This window comes from Gopherus evgoodei, chromosome 1, assembly GCF_007399415.2.
Source record: "Gopherus evgoodei ecotype Sinaloan lineage chromosome 1, rGopEvg1_v1.p, whole genome shotgun sequence".
NCBI classification, from domain to species: domain Eukaryota; kingdom Metazoa; phylum Chordata; order Testudines; family Testudinidae; genus Gopherus; species Gopherus evgoodei.
In genome coordinates, this window is record NC_044322.1 from 343,075,207 (window position 1) to 343,101,691 (window position 26,485).

Below are 26,485 nucleotides of genomic sequence, written 5' to 3' on the forward strand. Positions count from 1 at the left end.
TGACACAGAGCAGCTGTAGTCCCTGATACACCGCTTCTCTCGTACATTTGCCCCATATTCTAGGCAGGACTGACTATTTTTAGAAACCATAAAGGAGGGATTGACTCGGGGAGTCATTCCCAGTTTTGCTTTTACGCCCCCAGCCGATCTCAGCCAGGGGCACCCATGATAGCAGCAGACAGCACAGAAGGACAGATAACCGTCATCTCATTGCCAAATTACACTGGCAGCAGACGGTACAGAATGACTGGTAACCATCTCTGCTATCATGCAAAAGCAAATGAATGCTGCTGTGTAGCGCTGGAGTATCGCCTCTGTCCGTGGCATCCAGTACACATACGGTGACTGTAAAAAAAAAAAAAAAAAAAAAAAAAAAAAAAAAAGCTGAACGGGTTCCATGGTTACCGTGCTATGGCGTCTGCCAGGGCAATCCAGGGAAAGAGGGCGCGAAATGATTGTCTGCCGTTGCTTTCCCGGAGGAAGGAATGACTGACGACATTTACCCAGAACCACCCGCGACTATTTTTGCCCCATCAGCCACTGGGCTCTCAATCCAGAATTCTAAGGGGCGGGGGAGACTGCGGGAACTATGGGATAGCTACGGAATAGCTACCCACAGTGCAACGCTCCGGAAATCGACGCTAGCCTTGGACCATGGATGCACACCGCCGAATTAATGTGCTTAGCGTGGCCGCGTGCACTCGACTTTATACAATCTGTTTTATAAAACTGGTTTACGTAAAGTTGGAATAATCCCGTAGTGTAGACGTACCCTGAGATAATTCAGCAGTGTTTTACCATTCACAAACAAAAATCATTTTGTTGAAACGGAGATGAGATTAACCCCAGTCTTTTTTCTGAAATTCAAGAGCACACTGATTAAAGTGGCACTTAGACTGTAAACATTTTGTCTTTATTTTCTAAAGATGCTCCTAGCATCTTTGCGGATGACATAAAATAATAAAACAATGATTTAGTATTACTTGTGAGTGACAAAATTCCAGCCATTCAGTTTTAATCATCAAACATAAGACAAAATAAAAGGTTAAGAAGACACTTGATCATGTTCTGTAATTATCTACAGAGAAAGAAGATATCAGATACTGCAGAGCTCTTTTGTCTAGCAGATAAAGGCATAACAATATCCAAAGGCTGAAAGCTGAGGTCAGTAAAATTCAGACTGGAAAAGAGAGGTAAATTTTTCATAGTAAGCATAATTCAGCATTGGAACAGATTACCAAGTGGTGTGGTAAATTTTCCTTACTTAGGAATTTTTAAAACAAGAATGGAGGTCTTTCTAAATGTATAGCTTTATCTTTCCCAGCATTATAGTATTTCCTTGCAGTTTGCAAAACCAAAATGAAACAATCCTGCACTGAACCAATTCTTTATCAAGAATCTTAAAAAACATTTTAATCACATCAGTAAAAACAACAAAATACGTTACTGAAGATACAAATAATCTATATATTTCACCTAAATACCATCTGGAAAAAAAAATACAAGAATGCTATCCTATTTAAAGAGAAAGTAGAACCTACCTACTGTGATGTTCCCTGTTTCGGTTTGAAGGGTTGTGTCACCTACAAGAGAAAAACATAGTCGATGTTTTAATGATAAGAGAAACTTATTATTTTATACAGTCCATTCGGAGACTGCACACATTATCTGCATATCTGGGAATCCTGCTCCAGTGACCATAATGCAACTGCTAGTCTACATATTTTTATTTGGGTTGCACATAAAAATTAACAAAATAAATCAGTACAAAATATATTATTTTATATTCACAGAGTTGCATTCTATGAAAATTCTTAACAAATGTGGAAATAAAGTTTAAAAATATGAAGATATGGAAAATAATTTGTGTAAAACTTTATGAACATATAGACAAAAAAAAGCCAAAAGCATTTCATGGGTATCAACCAATACTTTATTATTTTTTTTGTGCCAGGTTTTGTTTTGTTTTTTAAATTGTACAGTTAAATACATAGGCCATATGGCTGACTAAATTGGTTTAATTTTATGTGTAACAAAAATGGCATACAGACAGCTAATCAAAAAAAGTTTCCATCTTCCAACAGGTATATATTTACCAAGTTGAGCATGGGGGATTGCAATAATACTTTTTTTCCAGGTGGGGTTTTTCTGTTTCATACTGCAGGACTTCTTAAAAAATTCCTATGGAGTCACTGCACATTACCATGCTATTCCCTTCAGACCTCTCTTCCTGTCAGACTCCAATGTCAATCTGTGCAAGTAATCACATTAGTATCTGCAGCCCTGTTTTGAAAGAATTCAATGAAATGAGGAGCCGACAAAGTCATAAATCTGCTAAAGGAATCAGTTTATTGTAAACTGACATGTAAATTTTTGAGCAAGCACATATCAAGATCGTGGAAAGTAATAAATAATTTATCAGTTTTTAATTTGTTTAGCAAAACATGATTCTGTTCAGCCGTACTACAGTATTATATTCATTTATTATGGACACCAGAGCAATCTATTTGACAAAGAAAGGGCTGGTGTTGCAAGGTGTAGAGCAGTGGTTCTCAAACCGTGGTCCACAAACCCCTGGGAATCCTCAGACCGTGTCTAAGATTTCCAAAGGGGTCTGCACTTCCATTAGAAATTTTTTAGGGGTACACAAATGAAAAATGGTTGAGAACCAGTGGTGTGGAGGGCCTCACCGGAGATATCAAGCATCCTCAATTTTCACAGACTTTATTGGGATTCAATAGTTCTAAGCACCTAACACAATCTGGCCCCAAGAGATTAAAGAGAACAAGCATAGAATAGTGCAAGAGATCTGAAGCTGAAGCATGTAAAATCATCTCTTGTTGTACTTGTCAATTTCTGATCAGACAGTACCACATCGTGTTATATGCAGATATCTTCAGACATAGTAAAATCCATGTACTGTACTCTTCCTGTTCAACTACAGTGCTTGCAAGGCCAGTGCCTAAGTCTTACGATCTACCTCATTAAAAAAAATCATGTAGTTAGTGGTCTCTCAATAGCTGGTAGAAGGTATTATACACATACCTCATATTTATGGATCAACATTCACACACAAAATATATTCAAAATGCCAAGCAGAACTGCACAGGAAAGCAGTATACTGCAAAATACAGTTTGAAAATGGTTTCCATGATTTGGAAATTGACAACAATATGATGAAAGAAATTTATAATTTTCAAGCCCCTCAGAACAAGACTGAAAATTTTCACATCAGAGGTCAAACTGGGCGATCATAGAAGACAACAGGTATTGCGAAGGACGGAATAAGACCGTTTGTACATCTTCTGACAACTTGAAAGGGGTTTCTCCTTCCTTGCCCTTTCCAGCCTCAGGTGTACAGCCCATGTATAGGTCTTCTCTTTTCCTCCTTTTGGTTATTAATACTTATTTCTATACAACATAAAGAGACATAGGGCCAGATTCAGCCCTGTTGTAATCAGGTGCCTCAAACAGACCTGCAGCCACTTACTTGAAATTAGCCCCTAGTTTATAAATTATTAAAGAGATCCCAGAAGAACATTTGGAGATCAGTGAATTCTCATAAATCACATTAACTCAGCCAATTTGTTTGGAAGGCAGAGAGGAATTCTTTCCATGTTGAGTTGTGAAATGTCCATAGAGTATATACAAAACTGACTTTTAAGTCATTTAATTATTCCATTAATACCAATGTTTAGTTAAATTTACAATTTTTCAGCTAACTAATCCTTGAGTCTAAATATATATGGGGTGGCACAGAGGGGATCTGACTATATTTAAATATTGGTTGGTTTATTCTGCACTACGGGATGTGATGTTGTAGTGTAGTACTGTAAATACTGCACTCTAGCTGTTTTAATAAATCACTGATGGTGGTGGCTTAATGTTTCAATGATTTCTGTTCTTTCTGAACATTAATTAGAACCTTTTCCTGCATTCCTACATTTTGTTTATCTATAGATATTATAAGTCTCAGCATCAAAGTCAGCTTGAAGCCAGCTCAAGATGTGGCTCCTGGGATGTGAACAGTGGCATCACATTTCTCTTGTATTGTACTGCTTTCCCTGTGAATTCCTGACTTAGGCCCTTAAAGGGACAAGGCATGTTAGGATGCATGGGAAGGGATAGAGTTCATATCCTCACACTCCTTTTTAGCTTTGATTTTCTATTGTGAAGTGATGCTATTCAGACTTATGCCTATGAAGGAGCTAACACCAGACTGCTACAATTGGTAGAATTTTGAAATGAAGTCATTTAACACATAGTAGTTCCATAATCTGTAATTAAAAATATATAAGACTCATTTTTGTGCAAGGACCATATTTTCATGCGCTTTTACAGTGCCAAGCTCAAAGAATAACAAGCCTTTCCACATGTCATAGCTTCTTTATACTATCTAGGTGATAAGTTAATGATAGCATAAGAGAGTTCCCATTTTAACCTTCCTCCATGCTGCACATAGCCCAGATCTTTTAAATCAAAAGTTCATTTCAAAAGCTTATATGACAGAGGAGGAGAAAGGTCTGGGTGTATTGGTTATTCACAGAATGACTATGAGCCATCAACGTGATGCAGATGTGAAAAAGGCTAAGGCAGTCCTAGGCAGGCACAGGTGAGGTATTTCCAGTAGCGACAGGAAATATCTGTTACCATTATACAAGGCACTGGTGAGACCTCATCAGGAATACTGTGTGTGATTCTGGTCTCCCATGTTTAAGAAAGATGAATTCAAACTCGAACAGGTGTAGAGAAGGGCTACTAAGATGATCCTAGGAATGAAAAATCTACCTTCTGAGAGGCAACTCAAAGAGCTTGGCTTGTTTAGCCTAACCAAAAGAAAGCTGAGGGGAGATATGATTGCTCTCTATAAATATCAGGGAGGGAGAGGAGTTATTTAAGTTAAGCACCAATGTGGACACAAGAACAAATAGATATAAAATAGGCATCAACAAATGTAGGCTTGAAATTAGACAACAGTTCCTAACCACCAGAGAAGTTTTGGAACAGTCTTACAAAGGAGAGAAGTGGGGACAAAAAACCTAACTGGCTTCAAGACTGAGCTTAATTTTATGGAGGGGATGGTATGATGAGACTGCCTACAGGGGCATATAGCTGATCTGTGACTGCTAGCAGCAAATATCTCCTCTGTCCAGTAATGGGACATTAGATGAGGAGGGCTCTGAGTTACTACAGAGAATTCTTTCCTAGGTGTCTGGCTAGTGGATCTTGCCCACATGCTCAGGGTCTAACTTACTGCCATATCTGGGGTTGGGAAGGAATTTTCCCTTTGGTCAGATTGCAGAGACCCTGGGGGCGGGGGGGGTTCGCCTTCTTCTGCAGCATGGGGCACAGGTGACTTGTGGGGTTAGACTAGTGTAAATGGTGGATCCACTGTAACTTGAAGTCTTTAAATCATGTAATTCAGTCAGAGGTTAGGGATCTATTACAGGAATGGGGTGTGTGAAGTTTATGTGGCCTACAATATGCAGGAGGTCAAACTAGATAATCATGATGGTCCCTTCTGGACTTAAAATCTATGAGTCTATTCTGCATGCTAACTCCTACCAAGTGTAGTAACTCTTACATAATTTAATACCGGCTGCTTTTTTATGCATTGCGGTCACGTAAGTAAGTCTATCAGATAAAGTAAACAACAATAGGCTAAGGCATTGTGGTTTACATTCAGGGAATTCAAATAATTAATTTAAATCACTTGATTTAAAAAATTATTTATTTAAATCAGGTTGAGGCTTTGTGTGATAGTTACAAGGCCTCACTTAGATCCCTTTTAATCTCTCACAAATGCATCCTTCTGGGACCAGGTTTTGCCACCATCACCCCTCCTTCTCTGGGAGCAACGATGTGGTTCTAAACTGGATTTCTGGGCTGCAGGCCCCCTCTTTACATCTGTGTTAACCAAACAGGCTCAACTGCATTTAGCATCTGTAAGCTCTTTACCTCCAGGAGCCTATGACAGCAGCTGATTAAATGTCTCAAAACAATTCTTCAAAACAAAGCATTATTTATTCACTCTACCTACACAGTAAGCAGAGCAAATGTATATAACAAAAGAAGGCCTATCTACATTTCCTCTTACCAAAACCTTATCTTTCCTTGCAAGCTAGTTACCTCCATCTCTAGGTTGGGAGAAACAGTTTGCCCTGCTGCAATGTACTCTCCCTCTCTCTCTCTGAATCCCCATCAATGCTCACTGACACTCCCTGGGGAGCCTCTGGCTACTCACTCAAACCCCTCACTGCCCCTCTTCTTCTCTAGGCCAGCAACTTTAAGGTTTAAGCATCCTCTTTGATTTTGGAAAGAGTAAACTTTGCCATCGTAGTTGGAGCCTGGCCAGAGGCATTTGCCATATAGAGGGCCCTACCAAATTCACAGTCCATTTTGGTCACTTTCATAGTCACGGGATTTTAAAAATTTCAATCTGCTATTTCAGCTATTTAAATCTGAAATTTCACAGTGTTGTAACTATAGGGGTCCTAACCTAAAAAGGAGTTGTGTGGGGTTGCAAGGTTACTGTAGGGGGGGTTGTGGTACTGCTACCCTCACTTCTGCACAGCTGCTGGCGGCGGCGCTGCCTTCAAAGCTGGACAGCTGAAAAGCGGCGGCTACTGGCCAGGAACCCAGTTCTGAAGGCAGAGCCACTGCCAGCAGCAGCACAGAATAAGGATTGGCCGGGTATAGTATTGCCACCTTTACTTCTGTGCTGCTACCTGCAGAGCTAGGCCCTCAGTCACCTGCCATCACTCTCTGGCCACCCAGCTCTGAAAGCAGCAGTGCAGAAGTAAGGGTGGCATGGTATGGTACTGCCATCCTTACTTCTGCACTGCTGCTGGCAGGGTGCTGCCTTCAGAACTGGGTGCCCAGTCAACAGCCAATGCCCTCCGGCTGCCCAGCTCTGAAGGTAGTGCCGAAGTAAGGGTAGCAATACTGAGACCCCCTAAAATAATCTTGTGACCCCTCCCGCAACTCCCTTTTGGGTCAGGACCCCCAATTTGAGAAACACCGGTCTCCCCCATGAAATCTGTATAGTATAGGGTAAAAGCACACCAAAGACCAGATTTCATGGTCCATGATGCGTTTTTCAGGGCTGTGAATTTGGTAGGGCCCTAGCCAGATATGTTAGTTACAAGGTATCAGTGAGTTTACTTAACAAATAAACACTCTCCTGATAGGTTTGCAACCTAAATGTTGCAGCTTTGTGCTCATTCAGAAGACCCAGGAAGCAAAATATACTAGAACAAAAACTAAAAATAACTAATTACAATTTTCAAGCTAAGGCAAATGCAAAAGTAAACAAATGGCAAAAGAGTAAATTCAAATGTAAAAACTGTCATTTTTAATAATCTATGGTGTTATTATTAAAATAGAGAAATATATTATTTTAAAATAAGATTTGTCTTAAAGTTTCACCATCAGGTTAAAAGCATGTTATGACATGTGCACTATATAATCATGAATAGATCCTTATACTTGTCTGCTGTGTTTACAAAGAATTACTGTTCCATAAAAAGGCACTCAAAGTATTAAATAAACTTAGATCTACTTTTGCTTTTGTTTTTAAAAGCAACATTTTTAAAAGAATTGTGTGTTAAAAGAGCAAGTGTTAAGAGTTCCAGAACCATTTAATGTAGAGCTTCATGAAAATAAACATGAAGTAAGGTAAGAACTATTTGTTTAATCTGGATACAGCTCTATTTGCATTCATGCTGTTCCTGACTGAAGTTACAACACAGCTTTAGATATGTGGATTGTGAAAGTGATTTACCTTCAAAGTATGGTTGGTTTGTTTTTTTTTTTTTTAATACAGATCAGAAGGAGAAGCAGCACTTCTGGAGTGAGGTAAAAATCTGCAGCCTTCATGAAATTGCAGCAAGTTGTTTTGGTGGCCTATAGTTAAAGATTGGAACTTGTGCCAACGTGAGTAATTTTCACTGTTGGTACATGCTCCAGTTTGTCTAACTTAGCTTCAAAATCACTATAAACATATCAAGAATAGAGAGGAAGTGCTCAATGGGAACTCTGGTGAATTATTACTGGGGACCAGGTTCCAACCACCACTATTACTAATATGAAAGAGACCCATGTTAGCCATCCTTCCAATTCTGGATGAAAAACATTTGGGGAAAAAATATGACATTTGACCTAGAAATTTGTAAATTGGCAGTGTACTAGCTATACAGGGCGCCAGCACAAACACAGAGAAAATACTTCTAATAAAAATAGTATCACTTTAAGTCATCATAACCAAATTCTACCCAGAAGTCTTGTTAAACAGGTTAACCCCTTTGATTTATGTTAAGAGATAAAAACAGATATTTAAAAACAAAGTATAGTTTTACCACTGATGTTCCTTTTATCTGTGGTATTTTTCACTATTTAACTCTATGGCAAATTGTTAATTTATATCCCTAAAAATGTTGTATGTTTCTTCCTTATATGCTTTTTCCTTACTATAACAAGCTTACTTATGGAAGTATCTTTAAAATACAATATTATTTACAGCAGAGGAAGAATTAATTAATTTGTCTTATATATGGTGACCTCATCATTTTAGCATTTGCCTGTGTTGAACTGTTTGAGTCTGGTTTGCTCAGCTGCTGTGTCTGCAGTTGATTATTTAGGACCCCAGCCTTATGGGAGCAGTCATTTTGTTTTTATAATTAACACTATAGATACCTGCACGTCTGCTAAGTTCCAGACTGTATTTTGCCTTTTCTGTCTTACCATGAATACTTCCCAGTAGAATATCACCAGCTGCTGAAGACAGAAATGAAGATTCTGCATAAAGATATTTGGTTTTCAACAAACCATCTTCAGTAGAAATTTTGATGGATGTTCCCTGTAGTTTCTCTATATTCACACTCTGTAAGAGAAACAAGCTGAAATAAGCACCATGGAAATATGCCAGCTCTCTTTGAGAGGCAACAGAACTACATGACATGCATTTACCCAGATACAAAACACAAGTGGAGTGTCAGATCTCAGCTAGAAGCTACGCAACACACAAAATAAATCATCATGCACTTCCATATAAGGACTTTAAAGCACTTTAGAAGCATAAACCGAATTAATCTTTATGTGGAAAGGAAATATTATTACACCCATTTTACAGGTGGAGAACCTGAGGCAGAGAGGTTTAAAGGATTTTTAAAGGCAACACAAAAGAGTCTGTGGCACAACCAACAATAAGGTTCCAGTCTTGTGTTTTACTCACATGACTCCAAACAAGGGGAGTTAAAGATCTCAGCCAGAATGTACAAAATGAAGTAAGTTTAATCTGTTTCAAAAATAAGTTACAGAATATGATCAAAATTAATAATTGAGGATTAGTGATCTTGAGACAGACTTTTGCAGATATTTAAGAGATGAAGTTAAAATGACGTGCTTTCATAGGAAGTAGTTTACTGTGAACAACACCATACCAACACTATACATAAAACATAATATGAACATTGTTCCTCTTGCCCCATGTGGGTTTGAAGGTTCTGTTCTGCTGTTTACTCAGACTTTTCACTGCCTCACTTTGTGAACGACATATGAAAAACTGATAAAAGACAGCCAGAACAAAGTAATATCATTATTAGTAGTTGTTGTATTACTGTCGTGCGAGCCCTAATCCATAGATCAGGACCCCAAGCTAAACAGAGCCTTAAAGGTGAAAGCACAGGGTTTAAATCCAACATGGCTGGAATTTGGAGGTATCATCTTGGACAGACTGGAGGGGTACACAGTGGGAGTAAGTAGAACTTGGCCTTTGTGCTAATAGTCAGACTTGTAACTATTTGGACATACATAGTAGGAGATGCATTCTCATGTGATTACAAAGAAAAGAATTAAATTCGTATAGATTCATAGATTATAATGTCAGAAGGACCACTAAAATCATCTAGACTGATCTCCTGTGTGAAATAGACCACAAGATTCCCTAAATTAATTCCTGTTTGAACTAGAGCACAACTTTTAGGAACACATCCAATTTTGATTTTAAAATTGCCAGTGATGGAAATCCACCACAATCCTTGGTAAATTGTTCCAATGGTTACTTCACTGTTAAAAATTTGCACCTTATCTCCAGTCTGAATGTCTCTAACTCCAACCTCCAGCCATTGGATCATGTTATACTTCTCTCTGCTAGACTGAAGTGTCAATTATCAAATTTTTGTTCCAGATCTGGGTGCTTATAGACTGTGATCAAGTCTCCTTTTAACCTTCTCTTTGTTAAACTACAGTAGAACCTCAGAGTTACGAACACCTCAGGAATGGAGGTTGTTCATAATTCTGAAATGTTCGTAACTCTGAACAAAACGTTATGGCTGTTCTTTCAAAAGTTTACAACTGAACATGATGTAATACAGCTTTGAAACTTTACTATGAAGAAGAAAAATGCTGTCCCCCCCCCCTTTTTTTTTAATAGTTTACATTTAACATAGTACTGTACTGTATTTGCTTTTTCATTTCTTTTTGGTCTCTGCTGTGGCCTGATTGTGTACTTCCAGTTCCAAATGAGGTGTACGGTTGACTGGTCAGTTCATCATTCTGGTATTCATAACTCTGAGGTTCTATTCTAAATTGACTGAGCTTCCTTAAGGCTTTCACTATAAATAGTGTTTTCCTATCCTTTAATCATTATCGTGGCTCTTCTCTGAACCCTCTCCAATTTATCAGCATCCTTCCTGTATTGTTGACATCAGAACTGGACACAGTATTCCAGTAGTCACACGAGTGCTAAATACAAAAGTAATATAACCTCCCTACTCATACTACATATTCCTCTGTTTTTATACATCCAAGGATCGCAGTAGATTTTTTGGCCACAGCATCAGACTGGAAGCTCACATTCAGCTGATTATCCACCATGACCCCCAAGACTTTATGAAGTCGCTGCTTCCTAGGCAAGAGTCCTCCATCCTGCAAGTATAGCCTACCTGTTTTGTTCCTAGAAATATAAATTTACATTTGGCCATATTAAAATGCATATTGTTTACTTGGGCCCAATTTACCAAGCGATCCAATACTTACAAGTTCAGCATGATTTGTTTTGTAATTATATAATAATTCAAGTTACACGGCTGTTCAGCATGTTTTAAATTTGCCAGCTTTGCCTTTTTCCTTAATGAAATGTATTGTGTAAAATCATTATCCATCCTATGAAATGATTTACAGCCTTGTGGTATACATCAGCTCATCTTAAAATCCACTTTGGCATTTTAATGCTATCTTCGCCTTATAAGATGAACAAATGCATGAGAAAAACCAATCTCCCATCCCATACAATCCTCTGAAAAGGATGTGATGTAGAAAAGTTCTTACAAATATAAGGACGTGTCATCAAACTCTTCTGCCTAAGGTTCTCTACCTCTCTACCCCACTATTGAGCTTACAGACAACTAAGTTTGGGAGTGAAATCCACGCTCTCATTACAGCCCCTTTATTCCACATAAAACGGCCAAACCAGCATAAAGGGGTCTTAAGAGCCCTGTACCTCACTGGGGGTACTGCAATGGTACACGCACAGTGGAAGACCGCTCTTGAGAACACCCTTACAAGCACTGACATAGGGGCATGCTGGGAGCAGGGATGGTGTAAGGAAGAAGAGGCATGATGGAGGCAGGGTCACAGCACTGCAGAGATTTTGGGCCACATTGGAACCCACAGGGCAATGGGGAGGCTGCCTTAGCCCTGGGTCCTAAATTAAGTTATGCAAGGGGCCTCTCTAACCCCCAGACAACCTAGGATTAGGAGGTTTATAGTTTAGGCTTTAGAGGCATAGGCCAGACTCTAACCCTGTATTTCATATATAGTGCACAGCTGGAGTGATATTTGGTCTCAGACCTCATATAATTCAATAACGTTCATGGATTGCTGCCAACTTCTGAAAAGTCATTTAAATATCATTTTATTTACAACTAAACAGCTCTACTGCAATCAAGATTCCATGTATTCAGCAATTCCATAGCTGTGGCAGTTGCCACACAAACCAACATGTCCCTCAAAATTATGTTCCAGAATTTAAGCTTTCATTTTTAAAAAGGTTGAGGGAGAGATTTTCAAAGGCACAACTAGCAGTTAGGTACCCAACTCAGATGGAAAGTGAATGGAAGTTCGGTGCCTAACTGCTCTTTATGCCTCTGAAAACTCTCCCCCTAAGGCCTTGTCCCTGCTACACAGTTTTGTCAACAAAAGTCAGCTTTCATTGACAAAACAGTGGAGGTGTACACACTGAAATGCAACTCCCACCGATGTAATTCCCGTGCTGTGCTGACATAATAAAACCACCTCGACAAAAGGCACAGGGCTTTTTGTGACATAGTTAGAGTGACACAGCTTCAATGTAGACACTGTGTTTTTGTATGTCACCCTAACTGGCCTCCAGGAGATGTCCCACAATGCCCACCCTGACCGATCTGGTCGACAGTTTGAACTCCTTTGCCCTGAAGGCACATATGTATGTGCCCCTCTGCCTTTTAAGGGCCTGGGAATTTTTGAAATTCCTCTTCCTGTTTGCTCGGCCTGGACAGTTCACACAGCATCTTCCTAGCTGATCATGCTGGCTTTCTGCAACAGACGTGCTTCCCCATGGAATACACCGGAGCTGCTGGATCACACTGGGTCTATGGGAAGAGGAGGCTATACAGTTGCAGCTTTGCTCTAGGCTTAGGAGCTTTGATTCCTATGGGCTGATTGCTAGCGGCATGCAGGAGAAGGGGCACAAAAGAGACACGCAGCAGGGCCATGCTAAAATCAAGGAGCTGAGGCAGGCGTGCCAGAAGGCAAGGGAGGCCAGCCGTTGCTCTGGTGCAGCACTGAAGACATGCCGCTTCTACAAGTAACTGCACGCCATCCTTGGTGGCAACCTCATCTCTACCACCAATAGCCCAGTGGATACTTCAAGTGGACTAGAGGCAGTGGCCAGCGCAGTCAACTCTGAGGATGAAGTGTAGATGAGGAAATGGAGTTGGAGGATGAGGTGAAACACACAACAGGGTGATCTGGTAGCATGGCGAGTTAGGACCTCTTTTTGACTCCAGAGGGGTATAGCCAGTCCCAGCACTCTGGCATATCTGAAGCAGGGGACACGAGCATAGGTAAGCATGCATTTTGCTTTGATACTTCATGGTGAGAGGTGATTGAGCTCTCATGTATTTTGTTATATGATAAAGGACAGATAAGGGAAAGAAATTAACAACAGAGCATATACAGATATACAGCAGGGGCCTGGCAGAAAAGATGTTAATGTAGACCGGGAGGTCCCAGGAAACCTCCATAGAGATCTCTACGAAACTTTCCTGCAGCTATTCTGCAATCTTCTATTGAAGATTCGTTGGCAGAGCTGCCTTGTTTCTCCCCACACTGTGGGAAAATTTGCTTCACAAACTGGTAATCATTTCTGCAGGGACCAGAGCAGCACAGTCAAGCAGCATATGGAGCTAGTCTGAAGCCATATGGCATGCAGGAGATGCACCCTTGCATCCTGGGTTACCCTCAGGAGGGAGAGATCAGGTTTGATTACCCATCTGTGGAAAAGGGTACCAATATTCAGAATAGTCTCCCTCGGTGCTGGTAGGAATTCCCTTTGCAGACCACCCAGGCCCTTGTTACCTTCTTGACCATTCCCCCTTCCCACCCTGCTGACTGGAGATATTTAAGAGTAGGTTAGATAAATGTCTATCAGGGATGGTCTAGACAGTATTTGGTCCTGCCATGAGGGCAGGGGACTGGACTCGATGACCTCTTGAGGTCCTTTCCTGTCTTAGAGTCTATGAATCTATGAACTCACCATGTTTGGGACTCGTGCTGAGCTGTGTGCTAGCCAAGGGACAGTGAGAAAGAGGCGCAACTTTTGTGATTTCACAGGCATGAGCACACTCACAATACAGAATCTATTCATTGTTTCTTTGGCTTCTGCAGATGTACCCTTGAGGACCCACCCCTCCACACTGGCAGAGTGCCTCCATCAGATAAGGTGATGAGCCTATTTCAAGAAGTGCTGAAGTCAACAGATATAGCAGATAGCGAAGTAAGAGCATGGAGGGAGACAATGAAAGACTCAGGCTGGATAGCCTGGACAGGAGAGCGGATGATTAAGCTACTGGAGCAACACAGAGAGATGCTCAAGTCCCTCATTAGGCTGCAGTCAGAGCACATCAATGCACAAGTCCCTCTACAGCCAACACAGAACTCCATTCCATGCCCTCCCCAAACACCCCCACCACATTCCATGCATATTCTCGGTCCCTCGCAGTACCCCTTGCATTCCACCCCTAGAGACTGGTTGCAGAATAAAAGCTGGAGTTACACATAGCTCTGAGAGACAAATTGCAAGACTGCTCCTCATTTCCATGTCCCTGTTTGAAGAAATATTTGTGTTTTGTTCTGCTATTAAACTTTATTCTTTTATACAAATTGACTTTGTATTTGTGTCATACACACACTAGTTGATGCTAACATTCAAACACAGTGGCTATTGTCAGGAATATTTGCTCAGTACAATTAACACTCAGGAAGCAAGCACTACAGGGGTCCTTCAGGGAGCCAAATAAACATTGCCTGGCTTCATATAAAGACACATTCCTAGGAATCATTGTCAAAATGTTCCTTCAAAGCCTCCCTGATTCAAATAGCACCCTGCTGTGCCCTTCTAATTGCCCTGTATCTGGCTGCTCAAACTCAGCAGCCGGACAATCAACTCAACCCTCCACCTCTGGGAAAACTTTTCTCCCTTCGCTTTGCAAATATTATACAGAATACAGCAGGCTGCAATGACCATAGGAATACTTTCCTCACCAAGGTCTAACCTGCACAAAAGGCAGTCCAACAACCTTTTAATCTGCCAAAAGCACATCCAACGGTTATTTGGCACCTGCTGAGCCAGTTGTTGAAGCACTACTTGCTGCTGTTTAGGTTCCCGGTGTAAGGCTTCATGAGCCATGGGAGCAAGGGATAGGCAGGTCCCTCAGGAGCATTTCCACATCCCCCACTAGAAGCTTCTGGTCTGGAAAGAAAGTCCCAGCTTGCAGCTTTCCACACAGTCCAGTGCTTCTAAAGATGTGTGCATCATGGACCTTTCCTGACCACCCCATATTGATGTCAGTGAAACAGCCCCAGTGATCTACCAGTGCCTGCAAGATCATGTAGAAGTAGCCCTTTCAGTTGATGTTCTCCTTCTCAAGATGGTCTGGGGTCAAAAGAAGGATATGTCTTCCATCTATTGCCCTGCTGCAGTTAGGGAATCCCAAAGCCTTGAAGCCATCAAGTATTTCCTAAACGTTATGAAGAGTCAGTCCTTTGTAGGAGGCGGCGATTAACGGCCCTGCACATTTGCATCACCACAACCCCCACGGTGGATTTTCCACCTCCAAACTGACTCGCGACTGACAGGGAGCAGTCTGGAGTTGACAGTTTCCACACAGCAGCTGCCACTCGCTTCTCCATTCTGGTGTCCTTGTGCTGCAGTGTTGGGGCGAGCTCCCCACACAGTTCTAGGAAGGTGGATTTGCGCATCCAAAAGTTCTGCAGCCACTGCTCGTCATCCCCTACATTCATCAAGATGCAATCCCACCACGTGATGCTTGTTTTTCGAGCCCAGTACTGACAGTCCACCGTTTGCAGCTGCCCCGGGAATGTCAGCAGCAATCTTGATTTCTTTCTTTACATGGCACACAGCAGGGCAGGCACCACTGATTCATTTTCTGTTTCATAGCTTATGAAATACAGCAGGACTAGTCACGTTGTGTTCATAATGCTCATCACCAGACTGGTCAGCAGTGCAGGATCCATGCTTTCAGGCAGAGGTGATGGCAAGTGCACAGTTTACAAGGGCTGTTAAAAAACGTCACGAAACTAAGTTGGAAGCCCATGAAATGATGAGACAAAACAAACTGCATCATGGGATGGTAAGCACACCCCCATGATGCATCGCAATCCATTCCCAGAGCTCGGTGAGTTGCACAGTGGGATAGCTTCCCACGATGCAATGCTCTCTGTATCAGTGCAAGAGCATTGACTGTGGACATGTTCCGCCAATGCAAAGAAAATTGTGTGGACGTGCACAACTGATGTAATTAAAGCACCTTATGATCATTGATTTAACTTAAGTCAACTTAACTCTGTAGAGTAGATGTGGCCTTAGTTTCTTCTTGTTGCAGTGCTAGTGTAGCCAAGGCAATGGTGGTTCTTGGCATTTTAAGCATCAGGTCATCAAGACCTACTCAGAACAGAATTAGATGTCATGTTGTTTAAAATGTTGGTGACTCCCTGGAGCCCCATCTATATTAGTGAAGCCATCATTGGTACTATCAGTGGAACGGAAATACAGGCAGCAAAATTCTAGCAAAAACACATTTAGTGTAGATACAGCCTAAGTGTAAAGCTGCAGAGCTGCTTTCCTGAATACGCAAAGAAAGCCTGAAACAATAGTTCTGAGAGGCGTGAAATTCCCCATTTATCCTCATGGGGTATTAACTCTGGCTCCTGCTGATGACAATTTAAATATTAACATCATTAACAATTTCACCGCTTAACATTTTTATCAGTGATAGACAGCTAACGTGCTTATTTGTTACTGGATGCAATGGTTGCTATTGAGGTGAAGTGCAATGAGGCAGCTAGTTACTATTGAAAGTTACTGAGGTGAGGAATGAGCATTTCAAGGCACCTCAAAATTCTAAAATCACTTCAGATCTCGCCCAAAGTGCATGCCCACAAAAGCAGGATACACAGTTAAGACACATACTGTAAACAGAGGAAGATGGGTAAAACAGGGGGCTCCTCACTGTGACTATTTTTAATGTTGAATTGTTTATCTTTTATGGATTTTTGGCAGAATCTGAATGGTTTGGTTTTTGTTAAGTGTTATAGAAGACCCTACAAGTGTAGACTAGCCAATGACTTCCCACCGAAATAAGTGTTTTCACCAATCAATCCGCCAGAAATTCTTGGGCAATTCCATTCCTTCTGGGGATGATCAGAAGATAAGAATGGTCATACTGGGTCAGACCAATGATCCATCTAGCCTAGTATGCTGTCTTCTGACAGTGGCCAGTGCCACTTTCTTCAGAGGAAATGAACAGAACAGTGCAATTATCAAGTGATCCATCCCGTTGTCCATTTCCAGCTTCTGGGAGTCAGAGGTATAGGGACACCTAGAGCATGGGGTTGTGTCCCTTTCCATCTTCGCTAGTAGCCGCTGATGCACTTATCCTCCATGAACACATCTAAGTCTTTTTTGAACTCAGTTATACTTTTTAGATGCATTACTTCAGCCTTGCAAAACTCATTTTACCTAAATGCATAGGGTCATTAGTTTTCTTTAGGTGGGCAAGTAAAATATCATTAGTTCATTCATCAGTATAGTAAACAGGAGTGAGTAGATTTTGTGACTGGGCAATTTTCATGACAAGTTTGCAATAGTGCATTAATTTCCAAGTCTCAATAAAAAATACTTGAAGTAAGAAGCAAACTATATTTTCTTTCTTATGTATTTATTTATTTATTTTTGCTCTCATTCTTTGTTTTATAAGCACCTTGACCATTTCTTACTTTTCTTCATTTTGTCTAGTGTTTTAGAAAACAACTCCCTTTGTGGCTGAAATCTTGGGTGTCCAATTTCAGCCCAGAAGAAATTATAGAACATAGCTAGAAACCCCACACATTCCGGGTTTATAATGGAAATGCTGACAAACCCATAACTACATAATGACGACTACCACTAATGGAACAAAAGTGTAACAACAGCACACATTGCAGATATAATGCAGCCTGATTACTAACTGAAACTGCTATTTGAGAAAAGCCTAATATCACACTCTAAAAACTGACTGTCCAAATACTGCATTACTTTGTAGATAAACATGATGGGACAAATTCTGTTCCGAGTGCCACGGCTGTAAATTCAAAGTTACTCCAATGATCTATATAAAGATACTGTGGATTTATAAAGGTGTTACTGAGAGCAGAGTAGTCCTTAACTATATTACGTAAATTATTATGGGCTTTTAGCAAAGTACATTTCCAAATATTAAAAGCTGTATGAAATTTATTTGAATGTTTTATTGCTTCAAAAAAAAAATCACATTTTAGCAGAACATTTATATTAAAAAATAGTAATATTTCTAAGGTTAAAATGCATCCATTACATTAGAGTATCTTTAGATAGGCTGTACTTTTGTATTACGATACAAATGTCACATTCTAATACGTGAAATACTTATGTGTCTGATTCTGATCTGACACTGGCTTTACACTGTTGCAACTCCATAGCTAAATTCTACTCTCGGTAAAACCAGGGTAAATTTGGAGTAACTCCACTCAATTCATGGATGTAAATGAGAGTAGATTATGACAAAATGACTTACTTATGTTAATCCTAATTTACACCAACATATACGAGAAGAGAGCCAAAGCTAGTATGTTGTAAAACAAGTGAATCTGCTTTGACATATGGCCCCTTACATTACTCTGAGTCCTGGTCTACACTACACATTTAAACCGATTTTAGCAGTGTTAAACCGATTTAACGCTGTACCTATCCACACTACAAGGCCCTTTATATCGATATAAAGGGCTCTTTAAATCGGTTTCTGTACTTCTCCCGGACGAGAGGAGTGGCGCTAAAATCGGTATTATCATATCGGATTAGGGTTAGTGTGGTCGCAGATCGACAGTATTGGCCTCTGGGCGGTATCCCACAGTGCACCACTGTGACCACTCTGGACAGCAATCTGAACTCGGATGCAGTGGCCAGGTAAACAGAAAAAGCCCCGCGAACTTTTGATTTTCATTTCCTGTTTGCCCAGCGTGGAGCTCTGATCAGCACGGGTGGCAATGCAGTCCCAAATCCAAAAAGAGCTCCAGCATGGACCGTACGGGAGATACTGAATCTGACTGCTGTATGGGGAGACAAATCTGTTCTATCAAAGCTCCGTTACAGAAGACGAAATGCCAAAGCGTTTGAAAAAAAAATCTACAGGCTACACAGTGCTGCGTGACAAGCGTAATGGGAAGCCAGAGACTCAAATGGAGGGAGGGAGGGGGTACTGAGGACTCCAGCTATCCCACAGTCCCCAGCAGTCTCTGAAAAGTATTTGCATTCTTGGCTGAGCTCCCAATGCCTGTAGGTTCAAACACATTGTCTGGCGTGGTTCAGGGAATAGCTCGTCAATTTACTCCCCCCACCCCATGTGAAAGAAAAGGGAAAGAAATCGTTTCTTGACTTCTTTCAATGTCACCCTATGTCTACTGAATGCTTCTGGTAGACGCGATGTTGCAGCAATGAAGAGCAGTATCCACTCCTCTCCCCTGCCCGGTGGCAGACGGTGCAGTAGGACTGATCCTTGTTATCAACCCGTGAGTGCTCCTGGCTGGCTTCAGGTGAGGCTGGCCGGGGGCGCCTGGGTGAAAATAGGAATGATTCTCGGTCATTCCCAGTAGATGGTACAGAACGGCTGGTAACCGTCTTCATCGTAGCAACTGGGGGCTGAGCTTCAATCAGCCCCATCCCTTTCATGTGAAAAAAAAAGATTCTGTCCTGCCTGGACTGTCATAGCAGCGGCATGCTGGGCTTCTCTCCCCTGCACTGCTTAATGTCCTGTCTGGACTGTCATAGCACCGGGAGGCTGCCTCCCCCTCATTTTATGTCCCTAAAAAGTCAGTGTTTCTTATTCCTGCATTCTTTATTACTTCATCACACAGATGGAGGGGACACTGCCATGGTAGCCCAGGAAGTTTGGGGGAGGAGGGAAGCAACAGGTGGGGTTGTTGCAGTGGCACCCCCTAAAATGACATGTAGCTCATCATTTCTGCAGGATCTGACACAGAGCAGCTGTGCTCTCTGATACATTGGTTCTCTCGCACACTTGCCCCATATTCTAGGCAGGACTGACTCTATTTTTAGAAACCATAAGGGGGGATTGACTTGGGGAGTCATTCCCAGTTTTGCCTTTGCGCCCCCAGCCAACCTCAGCCAGGAGCACCCATGATAGTAGCAGACAGTACAGAACGACAGATAACCGTCATCTCATTGCCAATTTATACCGGCAGCAGACGGTACAGAACGACTGATAATCGTCTCTGCTATCATGCAAAAGCAAATGAATGCTGCTGTGTAGCGCTGGAGTATCGCCTCTGTCCGCGGCACCTAGTACACATACGGTGACTGTAAAAAAAAAAAAAAAAAAAAAGCTGAACGGGCTCCATGGTTACCGTGCTATGGCGTCTGCCAGGGCAATCCAGGGAAAAAGGGCGCGAAATGATTGTCTGCCGTTGCTTTCCCGGAGGAAGGAATGACTGACGACATTTACCCAGAACCACCCGCGATAATGATTTTTGCCCCATCAGCCACTGGGCTCTCAACCCGGAATTCTAAGGGGCGGGGGAGACTGCGGAAACTATGGGATAGCTACGGAATAGCTACCCACAGTGCAACGCTCTGGAAATCGACGCTAGCCTCGGACCATGGACGCACACCGCCGAATTAATATGCTTAGTGTGGCCGCGTGCACTCGACTTTATACAATCTGTTTTATAAAACCGGTTTATGTAAAATTGGAATAATCCTGTAGTGTAGACATACCCTGAATCTTACTTAAGTTGAAAAAGCAAAGGCCCCTCAGATTAGGCCCAAGGTCAAGTCACACGCTTCCTCCAGATGACTGTATGCTAAAAGGTCAGGCGGGGGTAGCATAGTCAGAGGAATTCTCAGCTGTCTAGTTAGGACAGCTTTAGAGTCCCTTTGCACCACTGAAGCAGGGGCCCAGATCTGGTCTAAGGAATGGTAGCTGTAGAGAATACTCTTATCTCTCTTACCATTAAGAAAGGCAAATGAAGCACAGTGGCATGAAACTCGCTTTATGATGCCATCTGCTGGAAAATATGAATTACTTCTACCTTAAAACTGGTTTGTATTAACTACACTCTTCAGTTTACATTGTATGATTAGTATTACCATTGAATAATTAGATTACATACTCTCATTCAGCACCGGTATTTTACCCTAACAACTACCCAGATATACACAAACCATTTTCTGCTTTAGTTTTGTTGACCTTACAGTCCTGAAATTATTAGATGTGATTAAGATCCATTGCACACTATCTTGTACACAATTTTTGTTAAAACGTTATGGCCAACATGTTTAAACTTGGTTGCCCTAGAGTTACGCAGCTAAATCCATATTAAAGAATGTAAATAAATCAACTGATTCAGAGACACTTAACTCTCATTAACTTTAGTGTTGGCTGAGGGTGTTCAGTACTTTTGAATATCAAGTCACTCTTAATTGGGAACTTAAATATGGATTTAGATGACTATTTCAGGCACCCATATTTCAAAATTTTGGACAATTTAATCCTAATATAAGGAGTCATAGCTAAGCTTGAACTGATAGAGTTGCATCTACTTATTCCATAGTTAATTTGTTCCTATGGTAGAATAAAAGGAGAATGATTTTTATTTATTAACAAAAATTAGCATTTAAATCTACTATGGTAGAATTCATATTTATAGATTGACCTCACGTGCAAAATTTAAAATGAAGCAAGTTAAACAGTCAAAGATACAAAAAGTAGTCTTGTCAGCAAGATACCAGATTTGAATCTTAGTTTAGTAATTTAACTGACATACTTTATAAAAGACAAAATAAGAAATCTTGAGTTCCGGTCTCTGATCTCTCCACAAGTGAGAGAGAATTTCTTCATTATTATTATTTGTATTGATGTAGTGACTAGATCCCCCAATAAGGACTGGGGCTCCACTGTGCTAGACAATGTACATATATAAGAAAAAGACAGTTCTTGCCCTGAAGAGCTAACAGTCTAAGGGTTGTCTACACGGTGCATTAGTCCACACCAGAGGGGTATAAATTCTAATGTGCACTAGCACAGTGGCTTTCAACCTTTCCAGACTACTGTACCCCTTTCAGGAGTCTGATGTGTCTTGTGTACACCCAAGTTACACCTCACTTAAAAACTACTTGCTTACAAAATCAGCCCGAAAAATACAAAAGTGTTACAGGACACCATTACTGAAAAATTGCTTACTTTCTCATTCTTACCATATAATTATAAAATAAATCAAGTGGAATATGAATATTGTACTTACATTTCAGTGTACAGTATACAGAGCAGTATAAATGGTCACTGTATGAAATTTTACTTTGTACTGACTTCACTAGTGCTTTTTATGTGGCCGGTTGTAAAACTAGGTAAACATCTAGATGAGTTTATGTACCCCCTGAAAAACCTCTGTGCCCCCCTCAAGGGTACGCGCGCCCCTGGTTGAGAACCACTGCACTAGCATCACTATCTGGCCTGTGTGGACACTACTAGCAGTCAGTAAAAGTTCCCTAATGTGTTTGAATGTAATCCTGTTTCAAACAGACTACAGTACATTAACATACACTAGGGAACTTTCAGCGCACATCAGCTGGGTACATACAGGCCAGATAGTGCGCAATATGTTAGTGTGCATTAGAATTTACATCCCTGTGATGTGGACTAATGCATTGTGTGGACTAGCCATATGAAAAAGACAACAACCAGATAGAGGGTAGACCAGGTAAGAATGAGATGAAGATTAGCTGATCAGAATCAAGTTACGGTACGTAAACATTTCTCAGCATTTACCTACTTTACATCAGACAACTTGAATTATAAATATAACAATCCCCAAAAGTGAAGACTTCACTTTTTGCTTACACTTTTCTCTGCTGCATGAATATCTGCATTTCCATGAAGAGTTCCCAGACAGATCACTTTGCCTCCTTTAGTTCGTACATGGATTTTATGACTCTGAAAAATAATTAAATATATGTATCAAAATAGTTTAGTTTCAGATTCTGTTTATCTTTGGTTTTTTCAAACTCCACTGTTCAAATCACTAAATCTGCAAACCTCAGCAATTCCACTTATTGAGCTTCTTCTGGAAAACTGCTAAGTAATATTGAAGTAGACATCTTTCCACTGTGGCTAAAACCAAATTCATTTTTGTTTATGATTCAAAATATACACAAGTGGATTCACTCTGCCCAGTTCTTGTGAAAGCAAATATTTTAGAGCCAAATGGTCTCACTAACTTAAACATGGAAATAATAACATAAGGCAACATGATTTTACCTTTTTAAAATAAAAAATACCATTTTAATGCCAATAATTTCACAATATTTTGTGGTTCATCCCACTTGAAATCCTGTAATGCGAGGTTTCCAATAATACCAAGCTTGTGTTAAAATGTTATGTCATTGTACACATATCAAGCCTTAGAAAGTCACTTGGTAATTTTAATTGATAGAAGTTGGGTAATTTTTGCCCCAAGTCCCAAAACCTACCACTACCAAGTTTTATCAGTTTCACTTTCTATTGGAAAATACTAGCCAGGAGAGAGAGACCAGTAAAATGCTCAGCATATTAGGGGGAGGCAGCTGAGGGTCTACAGCTTGAGAACAAATAAGTCTTCAGCAAAAGAGGGTGTAAATATCTTTCTTATTTATGACCCTCTTTTCTCTTACCCCTTCCTCAGAAATTGATATGATCACTCCACTTACTCAGCAGCTTTAAGGACACACAGCTTCTCCTGAGATGCAAGTGTCACTAAGTAATATCTTACTAGGGCGTGTGAAAGACTCACCAAGACTTCTTACCCTCCTCTCTACAAATCATGCATTTTTGGCTACCAATCTGACCAGAAAGCATATCTAAAAGGTAGCTTTATATGTTAACAGTTTATGAAACACATACTAAAGGCATGCAAAGGAAAGGAAATATGTTTGGCTAACAAATTCAAGCTATTATACCATGTTTATTTCATTCTTTACAATAGAACCAATGGATGGTTGAAACAATCACCTGCAGAAAATAGGAAATCTGAATGCACAAAGGTAATATTTAAAAAGGATGGGCTTTGGGGTTTATTTGCATTGCATCCTGGGACCTAGGTGAAGTAGGACTTTAACCTGGATGTGCAGATTATTATATAGGGACTATATACTGCAGTTTTTACTCAGACCAAACTCTCCTGCATATTAGATACAAAACAATTTAGAGCAAAGAGGAACAGTGCCAATGCTCTGTAATTAAACAAAACAATGTATTTCACATTTCTATTTTCCTAAAAGAAACTAACTTAAAATAAAAGTTCAGCAATTCAAATAAGATTACATTAACATCTGGTGCTTGTACCCTCTTTTCAGAAATAATTGGAGCTATTTGGCTGCAGCACAGAACCAACATGAAACAGAGGACAGTGATTCAGGAATAATGTCAGAAAGAAGGGAAGATAAAGTAAATAAACTTCTGACAAACAGGAAATCTACTGCCGAAGTCACTAAACTAATGAAATTTAAAGAGGAAGATGTCTCAAAGATGCACAAAAGTTAGGTCTTGAGGGAGCAAGAGCAAGGATGTTTACAAAGACTGTCTCAGTCAGGAAATACAGAAAAGCTTAAGCTGTTCTCAAAGTACTTCTAATTGATTTACACCAAGACATTAAAATAATAATGTATGACAGTATTATTTCAAGGACTAATTGTATTGAACGTTTCTGCAATAAATTTGAGTATAAAATCTGAGGGCCTAAACCAGCAAAGCACTTAAACAGAGGCTTAACTTTACTCATGTGCTTTGCTAGATTGAGACCTAAAATTGTTTTTAACAATAGCACTCCAAAAAAGCAACAAACTCTCACCACTAAGGTCTAATTTGAGATTTTTTTAAATTGGAATTGGTATTTGTGATGCTTCCCAGGGCACCCAGGGTTGTGAGGCACCTCACTACCACCTGCCCATTGCATGAGGAAGCCTCCTCTATGACTACCATGGGTCAGCTCCCCAACTCTACCAGCCATGGGCAACACAAGCATTCCTCTCTAGGCTTTGCAGGCCTCATGGTTACGTTACAGCAGGTCTGCACAACATGCGGCCCGCGTGGGTTCACTGTGCGGCCTGCGGGCAAGTGGCGGAGTGCAGCTGTCGGGTTTGCTCAGGGCCGGTGCAATTGTCTGGGATTTTTCCTCCCTCCCGTCCCTCCCCCTCAAGCGGAGTGCGGCACGGCTGATTGGGCAACTCGGTCCGATTTAGCTGCTCCCATTGGCCTCCAGCAGGCAGAGTCCCTCCACTGCTCCCCCTGCCTCAGCATCACATCGTAGCACTCTGCAGGGGAGGGGCAGGGTGCTCGGCAGCTTGTTTAGTTTCACTCCACAAGGAGCCAGCGGCTGGAGCAGCTTGATGGTAAGGGGAGTCCCAGTGGGCAGTCAGGGAGCAGGGGGAGGGTTGGGAGTTCTGGGGGGGCAGTCAGGGGTGGAGAGGGATCAAAGCAGTCAAGGGACAGGGAGCAGGGGGAGGGTTGAATGGGTTAGGAATTCTGTTGGGGGGCTGTCAGGGGGTGGAGATAAGGGTTGGGGCAGCCAGGGGACAGGTGGGGGTACGGTCCTAGGGGGCAGTTAGGGTGGGTGGGGTCTCAGGAGGGAGCAGTCAAGGGAAAAGGAGCAGGGGGGTTAGGGGTTCTGAGAGTGGTGGGAAGTGGGAGGGAGGGGATAGAGGCGGGACTCGGGTGGGGATCTCCCCCATCCTCTTTTTTGATTGTTGAAATATGATAACTCTAAAAAAGCGATGACCTGGCTCGGCATGGAGGAGCTGCCTTCTGGAAGCACCAGAGAGCCAGAGCGTTGGCTTGCAGGGGCGGCAAGCCCCAGCCATGAAGGAGCCAGCGTGGCACAGGGGGGCAGCAGCCCTGCAAAGGCGGCGGCATTGCTAGCGGGGAACATCCATGCCCCCCGCCCCTCCTGCCCAGGCTGCAGCCCAGCGCCTCCCCCGAGGGCTCCTGCAGGCTGTAGCAGATGCATGAGGTCGGCGGCCCCCATGCGCCCCCCACCTCGCCCCTCACCACGCTCGGGCTTTGCAGCTCCTGGGCATGTGAGCCACTGGGGCACAGGGCTCTGAGCCTGCTCCGGGAGGGGCGGCGGTGGCAGGCTGGCGTCCGCATGCATCCACTGCAGCTTGCAGGAGCACCCCCGGGGGGGTGAGTTGCAGCCTGGGCAGGAGGAGCAGGGGGCGTGGCTGCTCCCCACTAGCCACATCACTGCCTTTGCAGGGCGGCTGCAGTGGCCCAAAGCCAGTGAGTGGACTTGGGGTGGGAGCTGCTGGGAGGGGGTGGGGAGGGGCTTTGCTCCCTCCAGGGGAGTTCAGGGGGTGGGGGGGAACCTGGTCTGGGGAGCAGCCCCTGGGCACAGCCAGCCCCTGGGATCTATAAAGGCTTGTTAGGATTTGCCCCTCAATGAACCGATGTGCTGGGGGGGGGGGTACGCAAGGTGGAAGTTTCACCTAGGGCACAAAATATCCTTGCACCGGCCCTAGGTTCGCCCCCTGCCTGGGGGGTGGGGGAGCAACCTCACAGCCCCGCATGCGCGTGCCGTGCTCCAACTGCCCTAATAGCCAGAAGTGCACGTGTCTGTGTCTCCATCTCCCTCTCAAAATACAGCG

General features: G+C 42.0%; 1 protein-coding gene across 4 annotated transcripts in view; it reads right to left on the reverse strand.

Annotated features, from left to right (window-relative positions):
* FAM185A (family with sequence similarity 185 member A) overlaps positions 1-26,485 on the reverse strand; it is a 77,168-nt gene that overhangs the window by 39,329 nt on the left and 11,354 nt on the right. For all 4 annotated transcript variants that reach the window (XM_030556729.1, XM_030556559.1, XM_030556466.1 and 1 more), the window contains exons 3-5: positions 22,710-22,802; positions 8,743-8,881; positions 1,542-1,583 (exon numbers count right to left, since the gene is read on the reverse strand). In XM_030556729.1, coding sequence (XP_030412589.1) covers positions 1,542-1,583; positions 8,743-8,881; positions 22,710-22,802 — 274 coding nt within the window. The remainder of the gene's footprint in view (positions 1-1,541; positions 1,584-8,742; positions 8,882-22,709; positions 22,803-26,485) is intronic.